Source organism: Monodelphis domestica, chromosome 1 (genome assembly GCF_027887165.1).
Source record: "Monodelphis domestica isolate mMonDom1 chromosome 1, mMonDom1.pri, whole genome shotgun sequence".
Lineage (NCBI taxonomy): Eukaryota > Metazoa > Chordata > Mammalia > Didelphimorphia > Didelphidae > Monodelphis > Monodelphis domestica.
In genome coordinates this window covers 399,238,038-399,263,090 of record NC_077227.1, presented here as the reverse complement: position 1 = coordinate 399,263,090, position 25,053 = coordinate 399,238,038, and the positions used below count along the sequence as shown (strand labels likewise).

General features: G+C 37.5%; 1 protein-coding gene across 14 annotated transcripts in view; it reads right to left on the bottom strand.

Moving 5' to 3' along the window:
• PTPRT (protein tyrosine phosphatase receptor type T) overlaps positions 1-25,053 on the bottom strand; it is a 1,347,533-nt gene that overhangs the window by 116,638 nt on the left and 1,205,842 nt on the right. For all 14 annotated transcript variants that reach the window (XM_007474314.3, XM_007474316.3, XM_007474317.3 and 11 more), the window contains one exon: positions 20,361-20,509. In XM_007474314.3, the coding sequence (XP_007474376.2) occupies positions 20,361-20,509 (149 nt within the window). The remainder of the gene's footprint in view (positions 1-20,360; positions 20,510-25,053) is intronic.

Below are 25,053 nucleotides of genomic sequence, written 5' to 3'. Positions count from 1 at the left end.
TTAAATTTCAACTCCACCAAGCAAAAGGATTTGCTATTGATGTAAAAAATTTTCAAATGTATTTATTTGCAGATGACATTGTATTAATTGCATTGAACTGTAGAATACTATAATATTATCTTAATGAAAGCCAATGCAATAACAAAAGGGATTCATTTCACTATCAACATTGGAAAAGAAAGTGTATATTGGGTCAAGATTATGGCAGGAAACTGGTCAGCCCCCAAAATTTGTCTATCAGTGCACATATTTTAGACAAGCAATAAAGATAGAAATAAGTAGGGACCAGAACTGAGTAAGGGAATAAGTCAGTCTAGAGAGTTGTTGTTGTTTTTGTTTTTTTTTAATTGTGCAATGTTTTCAAGGATCCCAAACTTTTTTTTTTTTGCAATAAGTATCTATCTTTTTAATAATGGTATTATGTCAAGGATGCTACATAGCTGTAAATCACGTAACACCACCAGCTCAGCCATATTATAAGTAACTGAAAAGACAATGAGAAAATGCATGGGAGATATAATGGTTCTAGTAACACATTAAAAGAATAAGAGAAAGCCTTCTGTCTTGTTGGATGGAACACAATCTGAAGATTTATGGGAAGATGTGAATCATAATTGCACAGGATGAGAAAGAATGAAAAGATTTTATTTATTTATTTTTTTTTAGTAGAAGGTGTACCTACATGAAATCATGAAATCATTTTGGAGAGCAATCTGGAATTATGCTCAAAGAGTTATAAAATTGTGTATACCTTTTGACCCAGGAATACACTCTTGAGTTTATTTCCTCCTGTAATCGGGGGAAAAAAAGGAAAAGAACCTATATTTTAAAAATATTGATAGCAGGTCTCTTTATGGTGGCAAAGAACTGGAAATTGAAAAGATGACTATCAATTGGGGAATAGCTAAACAGTTGTGATATATGATTGTGGTGGAATACTATTGCTCCATAAGAAATGGACTTCTATTTGTTAATCCTTGAACCATTCTGTAAACCTATCAAAGGAAAAATCAGTTGTAGAATATTAAAAAAAAACAAACAATAAATAACCTTAACTGCCTTAGGATGAGAAAGAGAATTGAGAGCCGTTTCTTATCCTAAAATAATTATTAATAATTAACTTAACATTGTTCTACTCAGTAAAATATTCAGCTACTAAGAAAATGAATCAGTCAATAGCTGATCACCACTTTCAGTAATTAAATGCTAATTAAATGTTTTCCTAAGTAAAAAGGTACCAAGTGATGAATTTGCTAAATAACTAAGAAATCTTTATACTAAATAAGTGACGTGGAGTGGTAATTAAATGATAGACCTCTCTAGTGTCTGTGAAAAAGATAACAATCTTTCAGAAACAACTGAAAAGTTCCTACTGCATCCAATTTCAGGACCAAGGAAAGCTCCAAAAGGAAGAATTATTCTAACTTCTTCCCTGGCTCATGCTTTCTGTCCTGAGCAGCACAGAACCCCAAGGGCAGCCATGGCCAGAGGGAGAACTCTGTAGGCCTTAAAGGGTCAAGTTTGATTCATAGAATATAATCATAGATTTAGAACTGGAAGGGAACCTTAAGATCTAGTCCAAATACCTTATTTTACAGATAAGGAAACCATGACCCAAGAGGTAAAGTATTTTGCCCAAGATCAGATGGGTGATAGTGATAGGCTCACTGCCTCAGTCTTGTTTTTAATAGTAAGTCCTAGAAAAATGATTTTAAAGAGGATTTAAATGCAGGCCCTCTGATTGCAAATCTAGCCTCTTTCCATTGCATTACTCCACTTTTCTAGAAAATCTAGGTCTTTTAGGCCTAAAGGATCTTTGCCATCCAACCCAGAAATCATTAGTATCTAGATCCAAAGTCAGAACCTTATCTCTTGGAAATGTTTAGCATTGGTTCAGGGAACTATTTGCCTTCTCTTAACTTGGTTCTGGGTAAAAGACTCTGCCAGTGGAAGAGATTCCTTTCTTTCTCTTCTCATCCTCCTTAACATAGTTCTTTTCTACTTGGCTTCAGATATTGGTGATTCTTATAAAGTTGAGTAGCTGGTATGTCTGTGTTGCTTAAACAATTGCCCAAGTTCCAACCCTAAAAATCTATTATTTACTTTAGGGAGGCAGGACAATGATAGCTTTTGTTCATATTCCTGCTGGGAAATATATGCTCATTCACTTCCAGGACACGCCAACCACAGTGTATTGTCTCAGTCTTGTTTTGAATAGCAAGTACTAGAGAAAATGCTTTTAAAGAGGATTATGGCAGAGAAAGGGAGGGGGAACCAAGGACCAAACTTATAGTCCTGTGTCTTTCCTGTCAACAAACCATCTCTCAACTGAGATAATGACTCATTGCTTTTAACCAGCTTTCACCATGATTAACTGGATTTCTAACAGATGGTTACCAATATATCTGGGCTATAGGGATGTGTGATGGATGGAAAAGCAGCAGATATTCTTTCTGGTTTTCTTTTTAGAATTTTATTTTATACCACTCTAGGCATACCTGTGAAGCCTAGCAGTGAAGCCAGATCCCTCAATTGTTTTATAGTTTCCACTAAATATTTTAAATGGACAAAGGATATCTTCTTTCATCCACTCAACAATTAACATTCCTCAGAGCAAGGTCAGAAGCCAGAATTGCTGTGGCTACTCATGAAGGAGTTAGCTTACCTCTCTGGCATAGGAAATATAGTCCTGAGATCACTAATATAAGAAGCAAGTCTTCCTTAGTCACTTTGTATGGATGAAGGCCAGAGGCAGTGTGATGCCTGGACTATTGGTCTTAGGGGCTAGGAGATGCAGGTCCTAGAACTTCCTCTTCTGCTTACCATATGTATGATCTTGAATAAATAAGTTGTTTAGCTATGATTATCCTCAATTTCTCCCACCTATAAAATCATTGGATTAGGGTGAATGATTTCCCAAGAGCCTTTCAGTTCTGATAATTATTTCATCTCTTTGAGTTTTTAGATTTCTCACTTGGAAAATATGTAAAAAATACTTGTAACTCCTCATAGGGGTATTGTGAGGAAAATGTTTTCTAAATCAGAAAGCATTATAGAAGTGTAATATAATTTTCTATTCTAGGAGTTCTAACATATTATTCCAATTCTGAAATTCCATTCCAGGCTTCTAGAGAAGTTATTATAAAAGAAAGATATTAACTTCTTCCTCCTACTTTCACAGACCATCACAGCATTAAATCCAGGACTATACATTGAAAAGGTACCTTCTCCTTCATTTCTATTGGATGGATAGGGCTAGCAGAGAATATTATGGGGTAGGAGCAGATGGACAATAGATATAACTAGTCAAGGATCATAGAATTTAGACTTGCAATGGCACGTTGAGATGATCTAACCATTCCTCATATTATATAGAGAGGAAAATGAGGTACAGAAAGAAGTCAAATATATAATATTATATAGGTCATAAAAAGAGGAATCAACATTTAAGCCAAAATTCTTGGGGTCCATATCATATTTTATTTCTACTATAACACAGTTAGGATTTGAAATGATATGATTAGGATTGAAATGATATTATGATATAAAATACTATGGCATAATCAAGCATTTTCTCTGATTTTCACTTTCAAGTTTATCCACTAAAACTTTGTATATGTTCAAGGAATCTGGAGACCATAAGTCCCATGGCTGATTTGATTTAAACTCAAGACCATTTCCTTTCTTATACTTGGTGGACAGAGTATCATTATCTACTACTGATCTCTTCCTATTATGTCTTCCTATAATTTAACACAGTGGACTCTGAGTCCTATAAAAAAATAACAATGAAATGTAGGCTCTGCTTTTTCCTGCCATGCTAGAAATCAATGGATCAGCCCAAAAGATTTATTAAGCAACTACTAATTTCCAGTTACTGTGCTAAGGGGTGAGCACCAAAAAGACAAATAATTGTTAATGTCAAGAAGTTTTAGTTCTGGCTCTACTAATAGAATGTGAATTTTTTTTTTAGTTTGAGATTCAATGTAGCTCAGTATAGAAATTATAGAAAGTGATGAGTTTCTTATTCTTAAATGAACTGATGAATATTATTCTTGAATTATTGTCATTGATCTTTGAAAGATTTTGGATTACCGGATAAGTACCACAGAATTAGTGAGGGAAAAATGCTGTTCTAATTCCTAAAAGAAAGGGGTCTGAAAGTTATAGGTCAGTGAATTGACTTTGATTCACAACAAAATCATATATGTGTGTGTGTGTGTGTGTGTGTGTGTGTGTGTGTGTGTGTATACACAATGGATATTTATAGAAGGAACTGATCACCATAAAGTTAAATGGTTTCTTCCAAAACAGACCTTTCTGGATTTACTTTATTTCCTTTTTTGACAGTTACTAAGCTAAAATATCTGGGAAATAACTTAAATATAGTAAGAAAGGATTTAATAGAATTTCCCCTGCAATTATAGTGTGGAAAAGATGGAGAAATCTAGTCTAGAGGATTAGGCAGTTAGGTAGATTCAGAAATATCTGAATGGAGAGATCTAAAAAGTAGCCATTCTTTTTTATGTCAAATGGAAAGAAGTCTGCACCGGAGTATCCCAGTAATCTCTCCTTAGCCTTATGCTATGTAAAATATCAATAACTTGGATAAATGTAAAGATGGCACATTTATCAAATATGGAGATGACACAAAGAAGTATCATATAGCTAAGATGCTAAAAAACAGTCATCATTCAAAAAGATCAAGACAGGCTAGAATTGTGGTGTCAAAATCAGTTAGAAATGGGGGCTGTATATTTACTTAGTTTTCAAGGCAATATTATCTCTTTTATTATATTTTTCTTTGTTTTGATAAATATTTCCCAATTACATTTTAAGTGGGTTCAGGCTACACCCTGGAGTGTTGTGGGCTATATTTGAGATCTCTGGGCTAGCACACTGTGCTGAATCTAATAAGATGGAATTTAATAGAGAAAAACAAAGTCTTATATTTGGGTTTAAAAATCAATTCTACAGTGCAAGACTAGGGAGCAAAATATAGATAGCAGCTCATATGAACAAGATCTGAGGATGTTCATGGATAAACTTATTAAAAGCCAGCATTATGATCTGAATGATAAGAGGACTAATGCAGTCTTAGTCTGGCCTAAGAAAGAATCAGTACCTAAGTCTAGGGAGGTCAGATCATACCAAAAAAATCATTCAATTGACCAATCAAAAACATTTCTTAAGTGTCAACTATGTGTTAGCCACTGTGCTAGAGATTGGGAGTAAGAAAAAGAATCTGAGTACTTGTTCTTTGAAAGTTGGTGCCAGGGTTACTAGGGATAGGGGAGGTCTGCTGCTGCTGCTGCTGCTGGTGGTAGTAAAAACACATGAACATATAAGTACATAAAAGACATTTATACAAAAAAAAGTAATTCAGAGACACTAACAACTGGATGAATCAGTAAAGATTGGATTAGATAACCTTGAATCGAGCTTCAAAGAGAGGAAGGGGTATATTCTAGGTTGGACAGAAGCTGAAGATTCAGTGTTACATACAGGGAATAGCAAGTAGGTCAATTCAGTTGCAGTGTAGACTGTGTTATGGGGAATGATGTATAATTGGCCTAGAAATGAGGATAGGGCCACAGTGTGAACGGCCTTAAATGCTAAACAAAGGAGTATATATCTTATAGTAGGGCCTGGACTGGGGTGGTTGTAGTGTGAGTAGAGAGAAAGGGAAATCCATATTGGAGGTAAAAACATTAAGACTTGAAAGCTGAAAATGGGAACAGAGTGAGAAGAGATAAAATAATTAAGGACAACTCCTTGATTGATATTTGAAGTTCTGTGTTCAGTTTTGAGCACTGCATTTTAAAGACATTGTGATGTGGGCTGGGCAGTAAGGGTTAATAATGGGAATGGGATCCTCATACTCTGAAATCATACATTTCTCACTAGTTAGTACTAGTTAAACATCAACTGCAAAACTTATAGTTTCAGCATTAGTCAAGCCCAAATTATAGATTATTCAGTTATCTACTCTGTGTACTAGTTCTGTAACATTCTATACGAGGCATCAGCTTTGTCCCTTCTTTATTTTATTAATTGCTTATATTGTTCTTAGAAATAATTAGTTACCTCCAATGTACTGCACCCTCTCCCCATGTTCCCATTCTGGAAGAGCAGCAAGAACTCTCTGGTGTTGACAAATGATGACAAGGTATACAATGGAGGAACTTGGCACTTGTGCACCAGGGACTCTGGCATTCCAGAAGAATCCCCTAACCTTGTGCATGCTCCTTATTCCATATGGCAACAAACCCCAAAACATACCTCTACCTGAGTTTGGAAAGAGAGATGCTAAGGTACCCCAATAAATATGCCAACCCTGATCCACAGGTAGCTCCACTCCTTTGAAGAACTTGCCACCCTAAGTGGAGCTGCTACTTCATACTATCACCTCCAAAGAGGCTACTCTACTAATCCCTGAGCTTATCCATTGGTGCTAAGGCTACCTGATTAGCCCCTAGACTATTCCACTAGCTATTGTATTATACCACCAAAAATCACCTCTTCTTCAAATAAAATTCTTTTCTTACTTCTAGACTGAATGGAATTTGAGTCTCCCTTTCTTGGGTGAGACCCTGCTACAAACTTGGGTGTGTTTCTCCCACATCAATTGGACACTGTCTAGAGAAAGCAAACCAGGGTGATAAAGAATATCTAATTTAAGGCTTTATGATTCAGTTGAAGGGTGTAACAATGCTTAGTCTGGAGCTGAGCAGCATTATGATGGCTATTTTCAAATATTTGAAGGATTGTTATGGAGAATAAGGATTAAACATATTTTGATTAACTCAAGAGGATAGAGCAAGGAATAGAGTGTGAAAGTTGCAAAGATTCCTTAGAGTTAGCTTTCATTTCTATGCTTAAGACTCACAAATCCACATACTGAGGCCTCCTCTCTCTTTTTGGAACTCAAATCCAGTTTCTCCAGGTTCCTGCTAAACATCACCTTAATAGCATCTCAAACTAAATATTACCTAAACAAAATTAATCATCTTTCCCCTTGAATCCACCATTCCTCCTAACTTCACATTTCTGTTAGGGGCAGCATTATTCTTGCCACCAATGTTCACAATCTAGCAGTTGTCCTTGTTCCTCTACTTTTCCTCATACTTTCTATCTCTGGTCATTTTCCAAGTTTTGTCAATTTTACCTCCTCAATAATTCTCTCATATTTCCCTTTCTCTTTACCCCCCTTGTTAGGTTCTTCATCATTTCTTATGTGTATTATTGTGGAAATTCCCTAATTGGTCTTCTCTCATACAACCTCTCCATCTTTCCAATCCATGTTCCACAAAGTTGCCAATGGGTACCTTTAAAGGGAAGATCTGACCATACCAGTCACTTGCTCATGAAGCCTCAAGGAGTCCCATACTTCCTTTAAGGTAAAATGTAAATTTCTCTGTTTAGCATTGAAAGCCCTCTACCCCCAGCTCCCTTCAAGCCTTAGATTGAGTCTACTCCTACAAGAATGCTGTCTAGATTGTCCCAGTTGTTAAGAATCACAACAGCAAGGAACTATGTATGTATTTATTAAGTTTTATCCTGTATTTAATTATCTTTGAACATATTTTTGCCCTCATTAAAATGTAAGCTCCTACTTATTAGTCCTTAGGACTCAGTTTCCTTATCTTGAAAAAGAGGGGATTGAATTGGATAACCTCTGTTGTCTGTCCAGGTCTAACTCTGTTCTCCTATGATACCCCAATACCATAAACAATTTATATTCTGATCTCCTAAGTTTTCAGAAGAGTCAAACAAATCTGCGATGGCCAAGACTTGCATAAGAAAACTGTGAAAAGACTTCAAAAAAAAGCAAAGCTTCCAAAGCCACTTTGGTACATTGAACATAGGTTAATGACAGTCATAGAGGGACATAAAACAAAGACGGGGAAACCTATGCTCTTCAGGCTAATCATGTCTTTGACAAATACAAGAACATTTTTATTATTTGGGGGATGAAATCAAATTAAATAAGGACTATATTTGGTTCCCATACCCCCTACTTCCTGGAAATTCTGAAATTTTGTGCTAACTATATTTTTAAGCTGCTAAAACTACAATTTTTATCTGAGTGTTTCTTCTGCTAGTTAAAGGGCCACAGGAAACTTGATATTCACCTTTACTCATCACCTTTTTTACTTGACTCCTTTTGCAAGTGCTTTTCAAATGCTTCAAAGGTGGCATAGTATAGAGAGTGCTGAGCCTGAAGTCAGGAGACTTCTCCTCCTGAGTTCAAATCTGGCCTCATACACTTATTAGCTGGGTGACCCTAGGCAAGTCACTTAACTTTCTTTGCATCAGGTTCCTCATCCAACAAATGAACCGGAAAAGGAAATGGCAAACCAACTTCTGTATCTTTGCTGAGAAAATCCCAAATGGGATCATGGAGAGTCAGACATGACTGAAATGACTGAACAACAACAATAGCATCTCTCTCTAGGCTCCTGCATCTGTAATTAGACTTTAAAAAATACCCATCATTCATTTTGGACAAAAGTAATTTACGCTTTTGTTAACTGTTTGAAGTTTGGGGAAATGGTGAAATATTTTACCTTTTAGGATGACAGGGATAAAGTCATCTGAGACAATGTTAATTTCATCTGCTGGGGAGGCCATTTTCAAAGGTAAATGAAATAAGAATTGATGGATGGCCTGACTCTTCCTTTGGAAGAATGTATACAAGATGGAGATACTAACAATAATAATAGCTCACATTGATATATGACTAGCAGATTTGCAAAGTGCTTTACAAGTATCATTTGTGCCTCATAATGACCCTGAGAGGTAGGTGCTATTATTATTCCTACTTAACACATGAGGGAACTGAGATTGAAAGAGCATAGGTGCTTTGCCCAGATATGTTCTACAGATAGCAAGTATCTAAGGTAGAATTTGGATCTATGTCCTCTTAGCTCCAAATCCAGTACTTTATTGACAACACCATCCACATTACAATTATGCATAACTGAAAGAAAGACTTGTGGCCACATTAAAAAAAAATCTCTAAGTTTTATCTATGCACTGGGAACTGGCTTTCTTTCTATTCCTGTAACAAGAAACTCTATTTCTAGAATCCAGGCATTTTCAATGGCCATACTGCATGTCTGGAATGTTCTTCCTCTTCATCTCTGCCCCTTGGCTTCTCTGGAATCCTTCAAGTTCTACCTAAAACTCCACCTTTTACAGGAACTCTTTCCTGATGCTTCTTAATATGAATGACTTCCCTCTGCTGGTAATTTCCAGTTTATCCTATGTATAGCTTGCTAGTACATAACCATTTGCATGCTGTCTCCCCTTTTAGACTGTGATCTTGGAAGCAGGAAGGATCTTTTACTTTACTTTGCATACTTAGCACTTAGTATAACACCTGTAGCAATAATAGCAAGTTTTTAAAAAAATTATTATTATTCAAAAGCCTAAGACCTTCCATCTTAGAATCATTACTGTGTGGGAGTTCTGAGGCAGAAGCATGGTGAGGACTGGGCAATGGGGGATAAATTACTTGCCTAGGATCATACTTCTGGAAAATGTTTGAGACCAGATCTGAATCCAGGACCAATGTTTAATAAATAAAGTTTCTTAATAAATGTTAAATGACTATTTTGCTCTTAGTTACCTAGAAAATTAACTGAACCACAATACTTCTTTCTCCAATTAAATCTGCGAGGTGTTAGTTCTTACAGAGTTCTCAGTGGGTACTTGCCAAGTCAGGGCTCTTTAGACAATGGAAAGTTAACTAAAATGATAGATTTAATGCTATATCAAGAAAATGAACAAATGGATATTTAATGGTGTTAGACATAACAATAATTTATTCAGAAGACCAAAGGACTTCTAGACTCTCAGAGGAAATATTGAAAAAAGTAGGAACATAAGAGGAATAGCAATTACAGACCTTAAATTATACTGTGAAATAGTGATCATTTTTTGATGATCTTTTGTGTGGTCTCCCTAACTCAGGTTTTTCTTCACTCCAGTCCATCATCCACTTAGCTTCCGTGGTGATCTTCCTTAAGTACAGGGCTGACTATTTACTCCCCTACTCAAAAATTCCATTGTCTCTCTATTACTTTCAGGATCAAATCCAAAATTCTGCTTGGTTTTAAAGCCCATTACAGTCTGTTACCTTCTCACCTTTCCAGTCATCTTACACTTTATTCTTCTTCATGTATTCTTTGATCCAGTAATACTAACCCCCTTGCTATTCCTCTCACACAATATTCCTTCTCTGGACTCCAGATCTTTTCATTGGCCATAACTCATGCCTGGAATGCTCTTCTTCCTCATTTTTACATTCAAGATCTTTGGCTTCCTTCAAGTATCAGCTAAAATCTCAACTTCTACAAGATGTCTTTCTAGGGCCTTCCCTCTGAATTATCTCCATCTTACACCATACGCATCTTGTATGTATATAATTGTGTCCTCATTTGGAAGTGAGATTTTGTCTTTCTTTGCTTGACATACAACAAGCACTTACTAAATATTTTTTGACTTGACAGAGAAGTATCAAAGGAAATTTAGAAGGAAGGACAGAAAAGCAGAGGAGTGTGGAAAGTAAAGGGTTGAAGGTATTTACTTTTAACAAAAGAAGCAAGAGGCAAGGAAGAGATTCATGGCTTCATATACAATTCAGTTGTTCCAGTTTGTATACAGAAATGCTATTTTTTTGGTGTTCATTATGCTCAGAATTTTAAAAATGAGGGAAAAAAGAATCAGAGGAACATGGTAAAAGTCCCCTGAACTAATATGGAATGATATGGCACAAGAACCAATGAGAGGTGGGGGAAACTGGTAAAAAAAAAAATATGATCTAATCAATTGTGATTTTGCTGTCAGTTTTTCATGCATCCTTTAAAAATTTTCAAATATTCTCTAAGAACAAATATTTTCTTTTCCTATCTCATCTTTCATTCATATAACAGGCAAGACCTGTTGTTTTGCATATCAATACAAATCAGTTCAAAGATATTTAGCTAGTCAGTAATTCATGCTCCTCCTTTCCCTTCTTTTTTATGGACCTCAGTTTTCCAACCTGTAAAATGAAAGTTTTGGAATGGACTATCTCCCAAGCACCTTCTGGTGCTAATCTTCCATGATTCTACTATTCTTATCTGTAGGTGGGGTCATTCATGCTTAGTAGATTTTCTCTCAAGCTCTTCCTTTTATAAAGTGAAATATTAACATCTTTCCTTAGAAATTTCTTCCACTCCAACTTTTGGATTGTGCTAATTTAAGCCAAATATAAGGCAACACTCAAAGAATACAGGTCTGAGATGTCATGAAATAATGGAAAGACCACTGGTGCTGGAGGCAGAGGAAGTTAGTTCAAATCCTCCCTCTAAGACTAAGTTTATCACAGAAGATCTTTAGAACTCAATTTCCTTTTCTGTTAAAAAAGGTAGGACTGAACTAAATGGCCTCTAAGGTTTCTTCCAGTTCTGGGTCTATATTCCTAACAGTGGCCTGGTATATATTACAAAGACAGATATTATTTATTTTTGTACAATGCTTTTTGATTCATAGTTGTAACCCTTGACTTTTTAAAAACAAGTCTACACATGGAAAATGCTTTTGGGAAAATCTTTGTCAAGACATCTCCCATCTTAGGATACTCATTCTTTTGGGATATTCTTGGAGTTTTCCTGAAGTTATATTAATATCATTTTTTTGTGTGTGTATAAGCCCCCAAATGGGCCTGGATCTTCCCAGGCATAAATGTTTTTGTTATTAGTTTAGTGGATCACTTGGCATAGTGAAGAAGAAGCTGGTTTCTGAGCCAGGACAACCTGAGTTCATGTTCCACCTCTTGACATATGCTCTATATGTCCTTAGGCAAATCACTTAACTTATCTGCACTCTAGGCAATTGTCTGAGACAGTAAATTGTAGAAAAAGTGACCACTTGCCAATGGTAGAGGGGCTTTCCTCCTTAGGGAGCTCCCTCTATTAATGAAACCATAAACCAAATCCTTTATTATGTTAGAATGGATAGCCCTAAAAGAATTAAGGAAACTCACTCAAAAGCCTTATATATTCTGTGGAATAGCTTTACATTCTGGCTGAATTGGGTTCATTATTTTTTAAAAGTGATATCTGTCTCTTGCTGAAGAAATGTCTCAGTCCATTTTTTCATGGTTTGACCTCTTTAATTATATAACATTTCCACCCCCCAAAATAATCAGGGATAAAATTCTGCTTGCTGATTCATACTGCATACTTGTCTGTGAAATTCTCCTATCTAATGAGGATTTCTTCCTTTCCCTAAGATTCCTGAAAAAGTACCCTTTTCCAATAGTGATGACTTCTATTGGGAGAGTGCTTTGACATTTATACCCTACAAAAGGCCTATCCTATTACTTTCTTATAGAGTGAAGATGGTACTGGGTTCTTTTTTTTTTTTTTTTACTCTTAACCTTCCATCTTAGAATGAATACTGTGTATTGGTTCCAAGACAGAAGAGCTTGGTAAGGGCTAGGAAATGGGGGTTAAGTGATTTGCCCAGGGTCACACAGCCAGGAAGTATCGGGGGCCAGATTTGAACATAGAACCTCCTGACTCTAAGCTACCCAGCTGCCTGCTACCCATGCCCCCTTCCTGACCCAGGTCTGGCTTTTAAAGGCTATCTTAGCAGAGCCCAAGCTCTTGTAGGTCCTACAAACCTGAAAAAGGCTTTATGTATGGGTCTGGTAATGGACTGGGTATGAGACATCAGAGAACTAGTCTAGCTAATTTTGAGACATTCATGTATCAGTTTCCAAATCATGTAAGTTTTACTTTCACAAGATTTGTCATCATCTCCTTCTCTACACTTACACAGCTACCACCTCATCACTTTGCCTTGATCATTTTAACAGACCTCTATTTGGTCCTCGTGTCCTAAGTCTTTCCCTTTTTCAGTTCATCCTCTACTAAGTTGCCAAAGTGATCTTCCTTAAGAAGAGGCTGATCAGGTTATCCTAGTGCCAAGAATATGATAAGCATTTAATAAATGCTTATTGACGGACTGATAGTTGACAAATTTTTCAGCCACAGCTACTCCTGGATCTTTGAAAACAGAAAAATAAAGTTAAAAGCTAACAATATATACCAAGCAAAGACTTGTACAAGAATATTCACAGCTACGCCTTGTGTGGTAGCTAAAAACTGGAAAATGAGGGGATGCCCTTCAATTGGGAAATGGCTGAACAAATTGTGGTATCTGTTGGTGATGGAATACTATTGTGCTCAAAGGAATAATGAACTGAAGGAATTCCATGGAGACTGATGCAGAGTGAGAGAAGCAGAACCAGGAGAACATTATACACAGAGGCTGATACACTGTGGTACAATCAAATGTAATGCGCTTCTCTACTAGCAGCAATGCAATGACCTGGGACAATTCTGAGGGACTTAAAAGAAAGATGCTATCCACATCCAGAGGAAGAACTGTGGGAGCAGAAACGCAGAAGAAAAACAACTGCTTGGTCACATGGGTTGGTGGGGCTATGACTGGGAAAGTGAACTCTAAAAGATCACCCTAGTGCAAATATTAATAATATGGAAATGGGTCTTAATCAATGACACATGTTAAACCCAGTGGAATTGTGCATCAGATATGGGAAGGGGTTGGGGGAGGGGAGGGAAAGAACATGATCACGGAATCACGGAAAAATATTCTAAATTATCTAATTAAATAAAATTTAAAAAATATACACCAAGCAGTTAGGTGGAAAACTGGATAGAATGCTGAACCTGGAGTCAGAAGGATTCATCTTCCCAAGTTTGAATCCAGCCTCAGACACTTCCTAGCTTTGTGACCCTGGGCTAGTCACAATACACTCTGTAAAATAAGCTACAGAAGGAAATGGCAAACTGCTCCAGTATCTTTGACAAGAAATTCCCAAACAGGATCAGCAAGAGTTGGATCTAACTGAAAGAACTCAATAACAGTAAGATAAAACAATGCACCCACATTTTTCTCTTATTTATCCCATGAAATAAAGAATGCAAGTCTTACTAGTTTCATTTTACAAATAAGAAAATGGAGGCTGGGAGAACATCAAAGCATATTATTGGGTAATATGATACAAGGTTCTTAACTTGAGGCTTAAGAATTTAAAATAATTCGATAGCCATATTTCAATATAATTGGTTTCCTTTGCAACCCAATGTATTTTATATTTATATTCAAGAACACCATTTGATAAATGGATTCAGAAGCTTCACCAGACTGCCAAAGGTATGGAAGACACACAAAATGGTTAAAACTCCCTAATTTAGCTAGTTAAGTGGCAGAACTAGAATGTGAAATTCTGATTGACTCAAAATCTAGGGCTATTTCTGCTGTCTATTACCTCTCTGACCTCCTAGATACCTCTGTGCTCAAACAATAAATGCACACACTCCAAACCATCCCAACCTAGTAAGCTGTTGTCATTACTAAAAGTTTGCTGCATTCTTCTATTTGCTGCATTCTTCATTCCACATAATGGTCTCCTTCCTCACCCATCGGCATTTCTAAGGTGGCATAATACCTTAGAAAGGGAATTGGATAGGAGCCATGGGACCTGGATTTGAAGACTGACTTTTCTCTGCTATCTGTGCCCTTGGGCAAGTCACCTAACTCTTTCTCATTTGTAAAATGAAAGGGTTGGACTCAGGTTTTAAATATATGGTCTTATGATTCCATTGGAAACTTCAGGGGAATCAGTCAACCCAATTTACCACTCAAGTGAAGGTGATAAAACAAATATCTCCCAAACCAAGCATCAGCACCCAACTAATTGGGATTCAACCAAGATTTGCTTTGAAATATTTTTCTTTGGATAGAAATGCACAAGAAGGCAATGATACTGGATATAAAGGACAGGAACAAGATGTTTTCTATACATATACTTGAATGATCGATGACTTCATCTAGATTAGAAAGTCTTTACACCAGTGCAGACATCTCTCTGTGTCTCATGTGATTGTGTATAAATAAACATATGTGTGTGTATTTGTGTATAGTTTTGTGTATAGGGATAGAGAGATAGATGGACATCTATATCTATATTTTCCCTATCACTATCTATACTCACCTCTATCTATATTTAAGTGTGATATTAAAATGGAGGAAGCAAGGAGCAATGGAAAAGAGTGCTGTACTTAGAATGTTCAAGATCTGGCTTGAGCAAATCACCAGGCCCCACTTTTCTCATCCTCAGAATGATGGAGTTGGGCTAGATGGCCTCTGAGGTCTTTTCCAACTCTACCAACATGATTTTATGATGGAATTATAGCAGAATAATAAAAGTAAGGGGTAACTAGGTGGTATAGTGGATAGAATGTCGGTCCTGGAGTCAGGAAGACACATCTTCTCAAGTTCAAATCTGACTTTGTATTCTTACTAGCAGTGTGACTCTGGGCAAGTCACTTAACCCTGTTTGCCTCTGTTTCTCATCTCTGAAACAAACTATAAAAGGATGTGGTAAGCCACTCCTGTATCTTTGCCAAGAAAACCCCAAATGGGGTAACAAAGGTAACTGAATGTGGATGATGATAAAAATAATCATTTTGTTCAATAAATGCCAATGCCTAATTGTTGGATCGTGAAATAAATAAATATTTGACTGCAAACATCTGAAAAATTCTGAAATCATGGCCTGGACCCCATCGTAAACAGGAATAACATGCAGTGGGACCATCAGGGATCTCTGTGATAACTATTGGGCATTTTACTGTTGCAATGGAATTGAGGCCATCAAAATTCTTAGGATTTTCTTAGCAGAAATAAGACCAAAAGCAAGCCCCCACAGAGAGAAGTAGAATTTCAATTAGGCCAGGGACAGCACAGGAAATAATGAAATAAGTTCTCCGGGCATGTTCTCCCCTAATCTTTTCCGGAGTGACAATTATTCAGTTTGCAGCATAATCTGGCTTTTCTCACAGTTACATGAGATCTCCGAGCTTCCAAAAGCCGCCACTCCCGAAATCAGACACTCTTTCCTAATGCCATAAAAATAGATTCAATTTGATATACATCAAGGTAATTTCAGAAGCAATTTCTACATTTCAAGAGCAAGCATTGCTCAAGTTTTTATAAACATTCATCAAAATGATTTCATGGGGCATGCTAAGAGGCATCTGATGCATTCCAGGGTTAACAGGAAAAAAAATTCCCATCCTCTTTTCTGTGGTATGTCTGATGAGGCAGCACCAAATATTCTGACAGAGTCTAGAAACTTCACTTGATTCAAATGCATGTGGAGTGTCTTAATGATCACACCAAATCAGCAATTGGATTTAAAACTTTTCCCTAACCATTGCCAGTAAATTGAATCAAGACAATTTTTCACTTGGGTAGGTTGACTCTGGCTCCTTCAGACACCTAATTCAATTGGGTGGAATTTTCTTTCATCCTTTTCTCCCACATTGGTTTATTTTTGGTAGTGTATTTAGGCTGATTTCTGTCTTTGGTGGGGTTGGGGGTGGGGGGAGAGGTTTTGGGGGGCAGGCATACCTCTGAAGGGGAGGATCATTTTCCTTTTGTTTTTGAGGTCTCGGGGCTAACAAAAGTTCCTTGAGCATAGCAATTTTTTTTTAATGTTATTCAGTCATTTTATTCCTGTCTGATTCATCAATTCTTTGTGATTCCAACTGGGACTTTCTTAGCAAAGATCATGGAGTAGTTTGCCATTTCTTTCTCCAGATAGTTTTGCAGATGAGGAAACTGAGGCTGGCAAAGTTAAGTGACTTGTTCAGGCTGTCATAGCCAGGAAGTGTGTGAGATCAGATTAGAATTCAGATTTTCCTGACTCCAGGCCTGGTGTTCTATCTATTACACTGCTAGTAGAAATTTAACAAATGTTTAACAAATATATATGTATATATATATTTTTTTCAAAGATCCTTTGGGAGTGAAGAGGATTAACCTCTCTCCTGCCCCATTTTGCATTGATTACCTGACTACATAATTGGGGAAAGTCACCTGAAATTATAAGATCATATTTTATGGTTATTAAAAATGTATAGCAAGGAACTCATAGCAGCCACAGTCCTCCAATGATATTTTCCCAAATATATTAAAAAATGCCCTCTTGGTCTGAGTTTGGCCCTTGGCCATGCAGTGTGTGGAGGGAGGGATATCAGTTTACCAAGGTGCTCTCATACCCTTGTTCTCCTGTGATAGTCTCTTATTCCTCCCCAAACTTTTGGATTGACCTAGCATATGTGAGACAACTGAAGTTCAGTGATTTAATGGCTTGTGTAAGTAAATAGCCAAAGCAAACAAACAGAATAATAGTGATTGTCTGGGTCATGGAAGTCATTGCTAATCCAAGTCTTCTTCCTTTTCCAACCCTTCACATAGTTCCTTTATTTTTCATCTTCTTTACTTTTCTCCCAAACGCCTCCTATCTAGTTGCCGAAGGTACGTTTGTGATCTTGATCAAGTCCCTTAACTTGATCTGTCAACTAGATGGCCTCTGAAGTCCTTTCCACCATCTCTACATCTATGATTCCATAAGTTCATACATAATATTCTCTTGCCTGAAAAGCTCTTTTTTTTTTTTTAAACTCTTACCTTCCATCTTGGAATCAATGCTGTATACTGGTTCCATGGCAGAAGAGCGGCAAGGGCTAGGCAATGAGGGTTAAGTGACTTGCCCAGGGTCACACAGCTGGGAAGTATCTGAGGCCAGACTTGAATCTAGGACCTCCCATCCCTAGGCCTGGCTCTCAATCCACTGAGCTACTCAGTTGCCCCTGTGAAAAGCACTTATTAAGTCACTTGGCTTGGCACTCTTCCTTTACCCAGCCATTTTCCACTCTGGTTCTGGGCACATGTCCTCTCCTTACTTTTCTACCTCTTAATCTAAAAACCACACTTAAATCCTAGCACAGTGCTTGGCACATAATAAGTGCATGCATGAATGAATGAATGAAAACCATGCATTTTTAAAAATGTGAAATGATTTTCTTTTATTGCTATTTCCACAATGCTTTATGTTCAACAGTTCCAGGGTGAAAAATAAAAATATTGTCAAGTAATTTTTACATTAATAGCTAATGAAATAAAAAAAAGAAACCCATGGTTTTCATTCATTCATTCATGCACTTATTATGTGCCAAGCACTGTGCTAAGGAACTACAAATTCAAAGAAAAAAATGAAAACAGTCTTTGCTCTCAAGGAGGTTACATTCTATTGAGTGAGTAGAGAGAACATGTAAGCAGATAAATCTATAAATGGTTCTTTGAGGTAGAAGGAGAGTCCTAACATCTGGAAAGGCTTCCTAGAGAAAATGAATCATGGCTTAAGAGATTGAGGGCTGGAAGGAACTTTAGTCCAGTCCCACAGATAAGAACATGGAGGTTCATAGAAGTTATGCAGTTTGTTTGGGTTCTGCAGGGAGTAAGGTACAAGCCAAGATGCCAAGTCAGGCTTTGTGCCTTGACGTCCAGGATTCTTTCCATGGTACCACAAGAATGACTTACAAGTTGAATAAAAATCATCTCTTTTTGCGTTTTTGGATTTTGAAAATGTGATTGGTGTCCTCTGAATTGATATTTATTTTTATTATTCTTATTCTGTGCAAACAAGCAGAATGACGAGTCCTAAGTCCTTTAAACCTCAGGCTGGCCATTTGGAGATTTGAGTAGGTCAGGGCTGCAGTGAACAAGGAATCGAGCTGGTTGTACTGGGGCACAATGCTGAAAGATGCTGTTGGGGGACAATGCTGGTTCTCCAGGCCTCCTCCCCTCCCCTGCGCCCCAGCTGTCAGAGCAGGCTACTTGGAGGGCAGGAGCCCCTCAGGGAGGACTGACTCAGGCCAGTGCAGGCAGGTTCAAGAGGGCAGTGTGAGGAGAGCTTATGACAGGACATCTGGGGCCCTGTGGACATGGGGACAAATTAGGAGCCAGAAGGGGTGGGAGAAGAGGATTTTGTGTGCATGTAAACAGAATGCACAATACACATTCCTCTGATTGGCATTAAAAGTTCTTCACAATCTGGCTTTGATCTGATCTGTCTTTCCAGACTAATTACACATCATTCCCTCTTACACATGTGAAATTCGTTGTAGCCCAGGATGCAACATTCTACTTCCAGGCTCCAGAGCTTTGCTCAGGTGGTGGGTGCCCTTCTCTTTCTCTCCCCAGGAAGCTTTAGTAACCCAAATTCCACTCAAATGTCACCTCCTCCAAGAAGTCTTCCTTGATGCTCTTGTTACTGTGCTCTCCTCCCACATGACTTTGTATTCATTATATAAATATTTCATATTTATTTATCTGTGTACATATTGCCTGTCACTCATCCTGAATTATTTGCTTTTTAAAAAAATCCTTACCTTCTGTCTTAGAATCAATATTGTATATTGGTTTCAAGACAGAAGAATGGTGTAAAGGATAGGCAGTGGGAATGCCCAGGGTCACACAGATTGGAAGTGTCTGAGGCCAAATTTGAACCCAGGACCTCCCATTTCCCGGCCTGGCTCTCCATCCAATGAGCTTCCTACCTGTGCCCAAACTATTTGCCTTTTATGTTGCAGATACTGTATGCAGCACAGTCCCTGGCAGAGAAGTATCATTGAGAAATATTAAGTAGCATTTATGTAGCTTTTAAGGTTTATAAAGCACTTTACATACGTATATCATCAATAACACTATGGAATAGAGGTTATTCTTATTAACTCCATTTTGTATATGAGAAAACTGAGACCAGGAGGGGGTCAAGTGACTTACCCAGGGGCATTTAGCTAATAATCCAATAAATAAATAATCTAATAAATAACAATTTTTTTTTCTGACTTCAAGTCCATCTACTCCGCCACTGTGTGTCAACCTAACAGTTGAATTGAAATGAATTGAAAGAAAAGTATTTCCCTTTCTAATAAGTCTGGGAAAATGTGCCATCGCTGCTGTGTAGACATTTTTCCTGGGCACAAATAACTTCCCAACATACCTTACAGCTTTGCTCCATGTATTAGTACTAACCTAGGTGGACCAGTTACTTTACAGAATCCCTTCCCATTTGTGTGCCCACAGCTAGCCATTTAATCTCTGGTCACCTTCCTTTTCTCCCCAGTGAAATGGAGATCATGCTCTCTGCATTATCATTGTCTCATTGAGATCAGAACCTGGGGGAAAGCATTCACAGACAAGCATTTAACTCTTTCCTTTACAGGAATAAGAAGACCTCAGGGTACAGTTTTTTGACCCAGTTTGATTCCCAATAGTCCTCAGGCAGGAAGGTTTAAAATCTCTAACAGTCTCACCACCACTAAGAACGTTGGCTCTTTTTCAGAATGTCTTACAGTAGGCACGACATAATGGTGCTCATGGGAAGGAGACCCTGGACTACTGCAAAGAGCAAAGGTTCTACTTACTGAATCCATTCACATCCTGAGTGCTGGAGGAAAAACCTTCATCATTCCTAGCAGTGCTCAGCTTTGTATTGGTCTTGTCCATTGTTGCCACCGGCCCCATCTCCCTCTGAGTGCTGCTCTGAGTCTCTTTCTGTTTCTTGGCTAGTTTCCTTGAGGGTAATTTTAAGAGAAAAGAAATCATGGTTAGCTTTAAATCAGATCAGGGCAAAAAAAAAGCCTCTGGGGTTCGATTCTTAGATGTTTGAGCTGCGGCTCACAATCAGGGCTCATGCAAACACAAGGAAATGACTATTTTTCTTGGGCACAGTCGAGGACAGAGTGGGCAGAAAGAAGCTCTGGGGGGCTGCTGAGTCTTGTGATGCCAATAATAACAGAAGGAATGTGGACTCAAGTCCCAAACAAGGGATCACTCGAGCACTTTACAGTGCTTGTTGTTCTATTCACTCTCAAAGAGAAAATAGACTTCATGGTATTGGGCAAAACTATGCTTAGTCCCTGTACCTTCTATTTCTTCGGGGAATTCTGAATCTTTCTGCTGTCTACTTTTATACTTTCAACCTACTGAAAATGCAGTTTTTATCTGAGCATTTCTTCTGCTAGCTAAGAGGGAGGGCCACAGGCCACAGACTTCTCCATATTTGATTCCTTTAGCAAGTGCTTTCCAGGTGTCTCATAGGTGACACAGTGGACTGAGCACCAGGTCTGAAGTCAAGAAAATCATCTTCCTGAGTTCAATACTAGCCTCAGACACTGCCTAGCTGTGTGACCCTGGGCACATCATTTCACCGTTTGCCTCAGTTTCCTCATCTGTAAAATGAGCTAGAGAAGAAAATGGAAAACCATTCCAGTATCTTTGCCAAGAAAACCTCAAATGGAGTCATGAAGAGTCAGATGTGACTGAAATGACTGAACAACATGGTATTGAGTGCTAATGGTTTCTCTGAGTGAGATTTAAGCAGATTAGAAAGTAAACAGCATTGAAATTAGAATGGATAGAACTGAGATGATATATATATGTATATATATATATATATATATATATATATATATATATATTATGGCAAAAGCACTGGAACAAGAGAAAGAAGATGTAAGTTTGATTCCTGCTTTGCTCCCTTGCGGAACCTTGGGTATTTTATTTAATCATTTTATGACTCAGTATCCTCATCTTCTAAATGAGAAAATTAGAGTAATTGAGATCCTTGACAGTTCTGCATCTTATAATGTTGGTCAAACTTACTATGACGCTCCCCATCCTCACTCACTTTTCATTTCCATCAAATTGGTATTATTATCTAATCATCAAACTCAACATACCATCACCCACATTAGTGCATTCTCAAAACCCATCTTCTATTCCCTTTTCACCTCCACTTTTCAGATTCTTTATCATCTTTCCAGCTCAGCCTAGGCACTGCCCCCTTCATGTGGCCTTTCTTGAGGTCCCCTGTAATGAGTTTATACTCCTTATTCCTGGAGCATCTTATCTAATATCTCTTTTGTCTCTTTTATTCCCTACTGTGAACTTACTTACTTATGAACTTGCAATATTCCCCCAGGAGAATGTAAGCTCCTGGAGGTAAAGGATTGTTTCATTTGGCTTCCAGTCTTACACATGGCAGAGGTTTGATAATTATTTGCTAAAATATGTGTCTTATTTTGCAACATGACAAACAGGGAAATATGTGTTACATAATAATATACATATAACTATATTCATTTTAATTCCCTTCTTAGGGAGGAGTAGGAGGGATGCAGAAAAAAAGGAATGAGACATAGATTTTTTGACATAACTAATGTGAGAATTTGTTTCTCTTGGATAAGCATATTTATTATAATTTATTACATATTTATAACAAATCATGTTTTATATTATTATCATACTACATATTATGTTATGTTATATAAAAATAAATGGTAGCTAAAATTATTTGCTGAGTTGGAATGAATGAAAAATAAAAGCTCATATATATGTAGCTCTTGAGTTACAAAGCATTTTCATGTATATCATTTCATTTTATTCTGTCAGCCTTGTGAGGTACATAGTGCAGGTATTGTCCTCATGTTATAGATGAGTAAGCTGAAGCTTATAGAGTTTAAAGCTACAGAGTCAAGGACTGAACTGAGGCCTTTTGACAATCTTAAGTCCATTCCATTGCCCACATCACAAAGATGTCCTATTCTTTGATGGGTCCTGTTATGGGGGTCGCCATTCATAGATGCCACATTGACCCAGAAATGGTCCTCTCTGTCAAAGTCAGTTATCAGTAAGGCAGGGTAAGGGAGAATGAAAGAATAATGCATGCCTCTGCTGCTGGTGGCATTTGAAACTTTCACTCTTCATTTATTGTCAGAAGTTAAAGTGTTTAAAAATGTATATGTGACCTTCTTAATCAGAAATTTGAGAAGATATATTATGGAGCCATTGTTCCAGCCCCAGGTCTGCTGTTATCTCAGTAGGAAATGAAAAGAAAGCCAATAAAAGAGAATTGACCACCAAACTAGAAAAGAACAAGGACCAGAGACAAAGATTTTCCCCAGAGGTAGAGCTCTTAGCCAACCTAGCCCATGCATTATGGGATTCCGTGGGGAACTTGGCCTGATATTTCACTTTTAGAGGAATATGTCTAACCTTTGTTTTAGGAAAAACAATGCAACATAGTTATATTAGGGACACATATGGATAAAAAGGCAAAACTCAACCAATTATCGACTTTGAAATATAATGATCAATTATCAACCAATTAGAGGCTTCAAAGTATCTTTGAATTCTTGAAGTATAGCAGAGGTGGAATGGTTAGCTTATAAGCTCTGTGAAGGCAGGGTCTCTGTTTTAGTTATTCAACTCCATTCATTCAAAAAGCATTTATTAGGTATCTATTAAATATTGTACAATATGCTACATGCCTGGTGCTAAACCCAGAATACACATTCAATAAATGAATGATGATGATGAGTGAGGGGCTAGGTGGTTAAAGATCTATCTAGTGGCATGTCTCAATTTTTCACTTTTCCTCTTGATGTTCTGGTATCAAGTAAATGTGACAAATGAAGGTGGGCTGGTCAGGAAGAGCAACTTGAAATCATAGTGCTTGCCTCTCTCTGTGCAAACAGGATATAATACTAAAAAGTTTATAAAATCCTAGCATATGTACAGGGAAATTCATCACCCTTCCCATCACCACATTCACTGACAATGAAGAAGCTTTGGGGGGTACCCACACTTGGGTTTGGAAGAAGATGACAGCGAGAAGGATGAAAAATTAATGTGTGACCAATTCTCAATTAAGTCAGCTCCAATCATAACATCTTAGAAAGGGCATGAAAAGAAATACAAAGAAGAGATCTAATCACCATGCTGGAAAAGAATATAGACCGAAGACTTGAAACAGAGAGTATGGTAGTGACAAAGACATTTATAGAAATATATTCAGACTTTTAAATCACAAGAATCTTCTGGGTTCTGTTGAACCCAAATATTCAGGTACAATACATTTATAATACATTCACAAATATAAATTCTCATTGGAATGATATGCATATGAGATGAGAGCTGTGAGAGAGACAGACAGTGGGAGGGGGCAAATAAAAACTAAGGAGAGGCACTAAAATCCTACCTGAGACCAATTTGTGACCTGGAATATTTTGCATCTGGAAATATTTGAAACAAGAACCTTAGCATTGCTTCTTCAGAACCTTCAGAGATATCAAATTATTTCAATTCAACAAGCACAAATTGTGTGCCAGGTACTAGGAATTCAAAGTTTTGCTTTTTTTTTTTTAAAAAGAAACACCTCAAACCTTGAAGAGTTTACATTCTACTAGAGGAAAGCAACATGCATATAGATTTGTAAATTCAAAATGAATGCAATTTAATTTAGAGGGCAGAACTAACAATTGGGGGAATGATGGGAAAAAACTATTTGCAGGTATTAGCATTTGAGCTGAACCTCAAATCCACTGATTAAGGGATTCTAAGAGGGAGGGGTGAGAAGGGTGAGTGTTGTAGGTGTGGGGGATTCATCTATCTATGCAAAGGCACAAAATAGGAGATGGAATATTGTATTGAGGGGAGTGTGAAGAAGGATAGACGTGTAGAGTGCATAAGAGGAAGTAAGTACTATAAAATAAACCTGAAAAGATTGGTTAGAACTAGATTGTGAAGGGTAATAAATGTAGATATTTTTATCCTCATTTTATAGACATTGAAACTGAGACTAAGAGAATTTAGGCAACTGTGAAAAATCATATCGCTAGTAAATGCGACATCTGGAACTGCTGACACCAGGCTCCTTCTTTTAGACCTTTCTCTTACTCTCCTATGTGCAGTGAACTTATCCTCTCCCCTCATGAAGATATCAACCCTATCTCGACTTCATTGAGTCCATTAGGTTCCTTCTGGATACATACCGTAGACATTTTACTCTTCCCCGACTTGAGAATCATCTAATTCAGTGCTGGCCTGGCTACCACTCTTAATGTTTTTGCTTCCCTGGCCTTAGACCCAATCTGCCATACCAATCTCTGATCCTGGATTATCTCCTCCACCCTTCAACCCATCCTTTTTCTCTGCTGTGGTCTAAAAAGACAGCACTGTACAGCTCTGGCCCATTATCCGTTCATGCTGTCTAATTTCAACTTGGTTCTCACTTTCCTCTTTCTTCTTTCTCTCTTCTCTCAGCAAATAACCTTA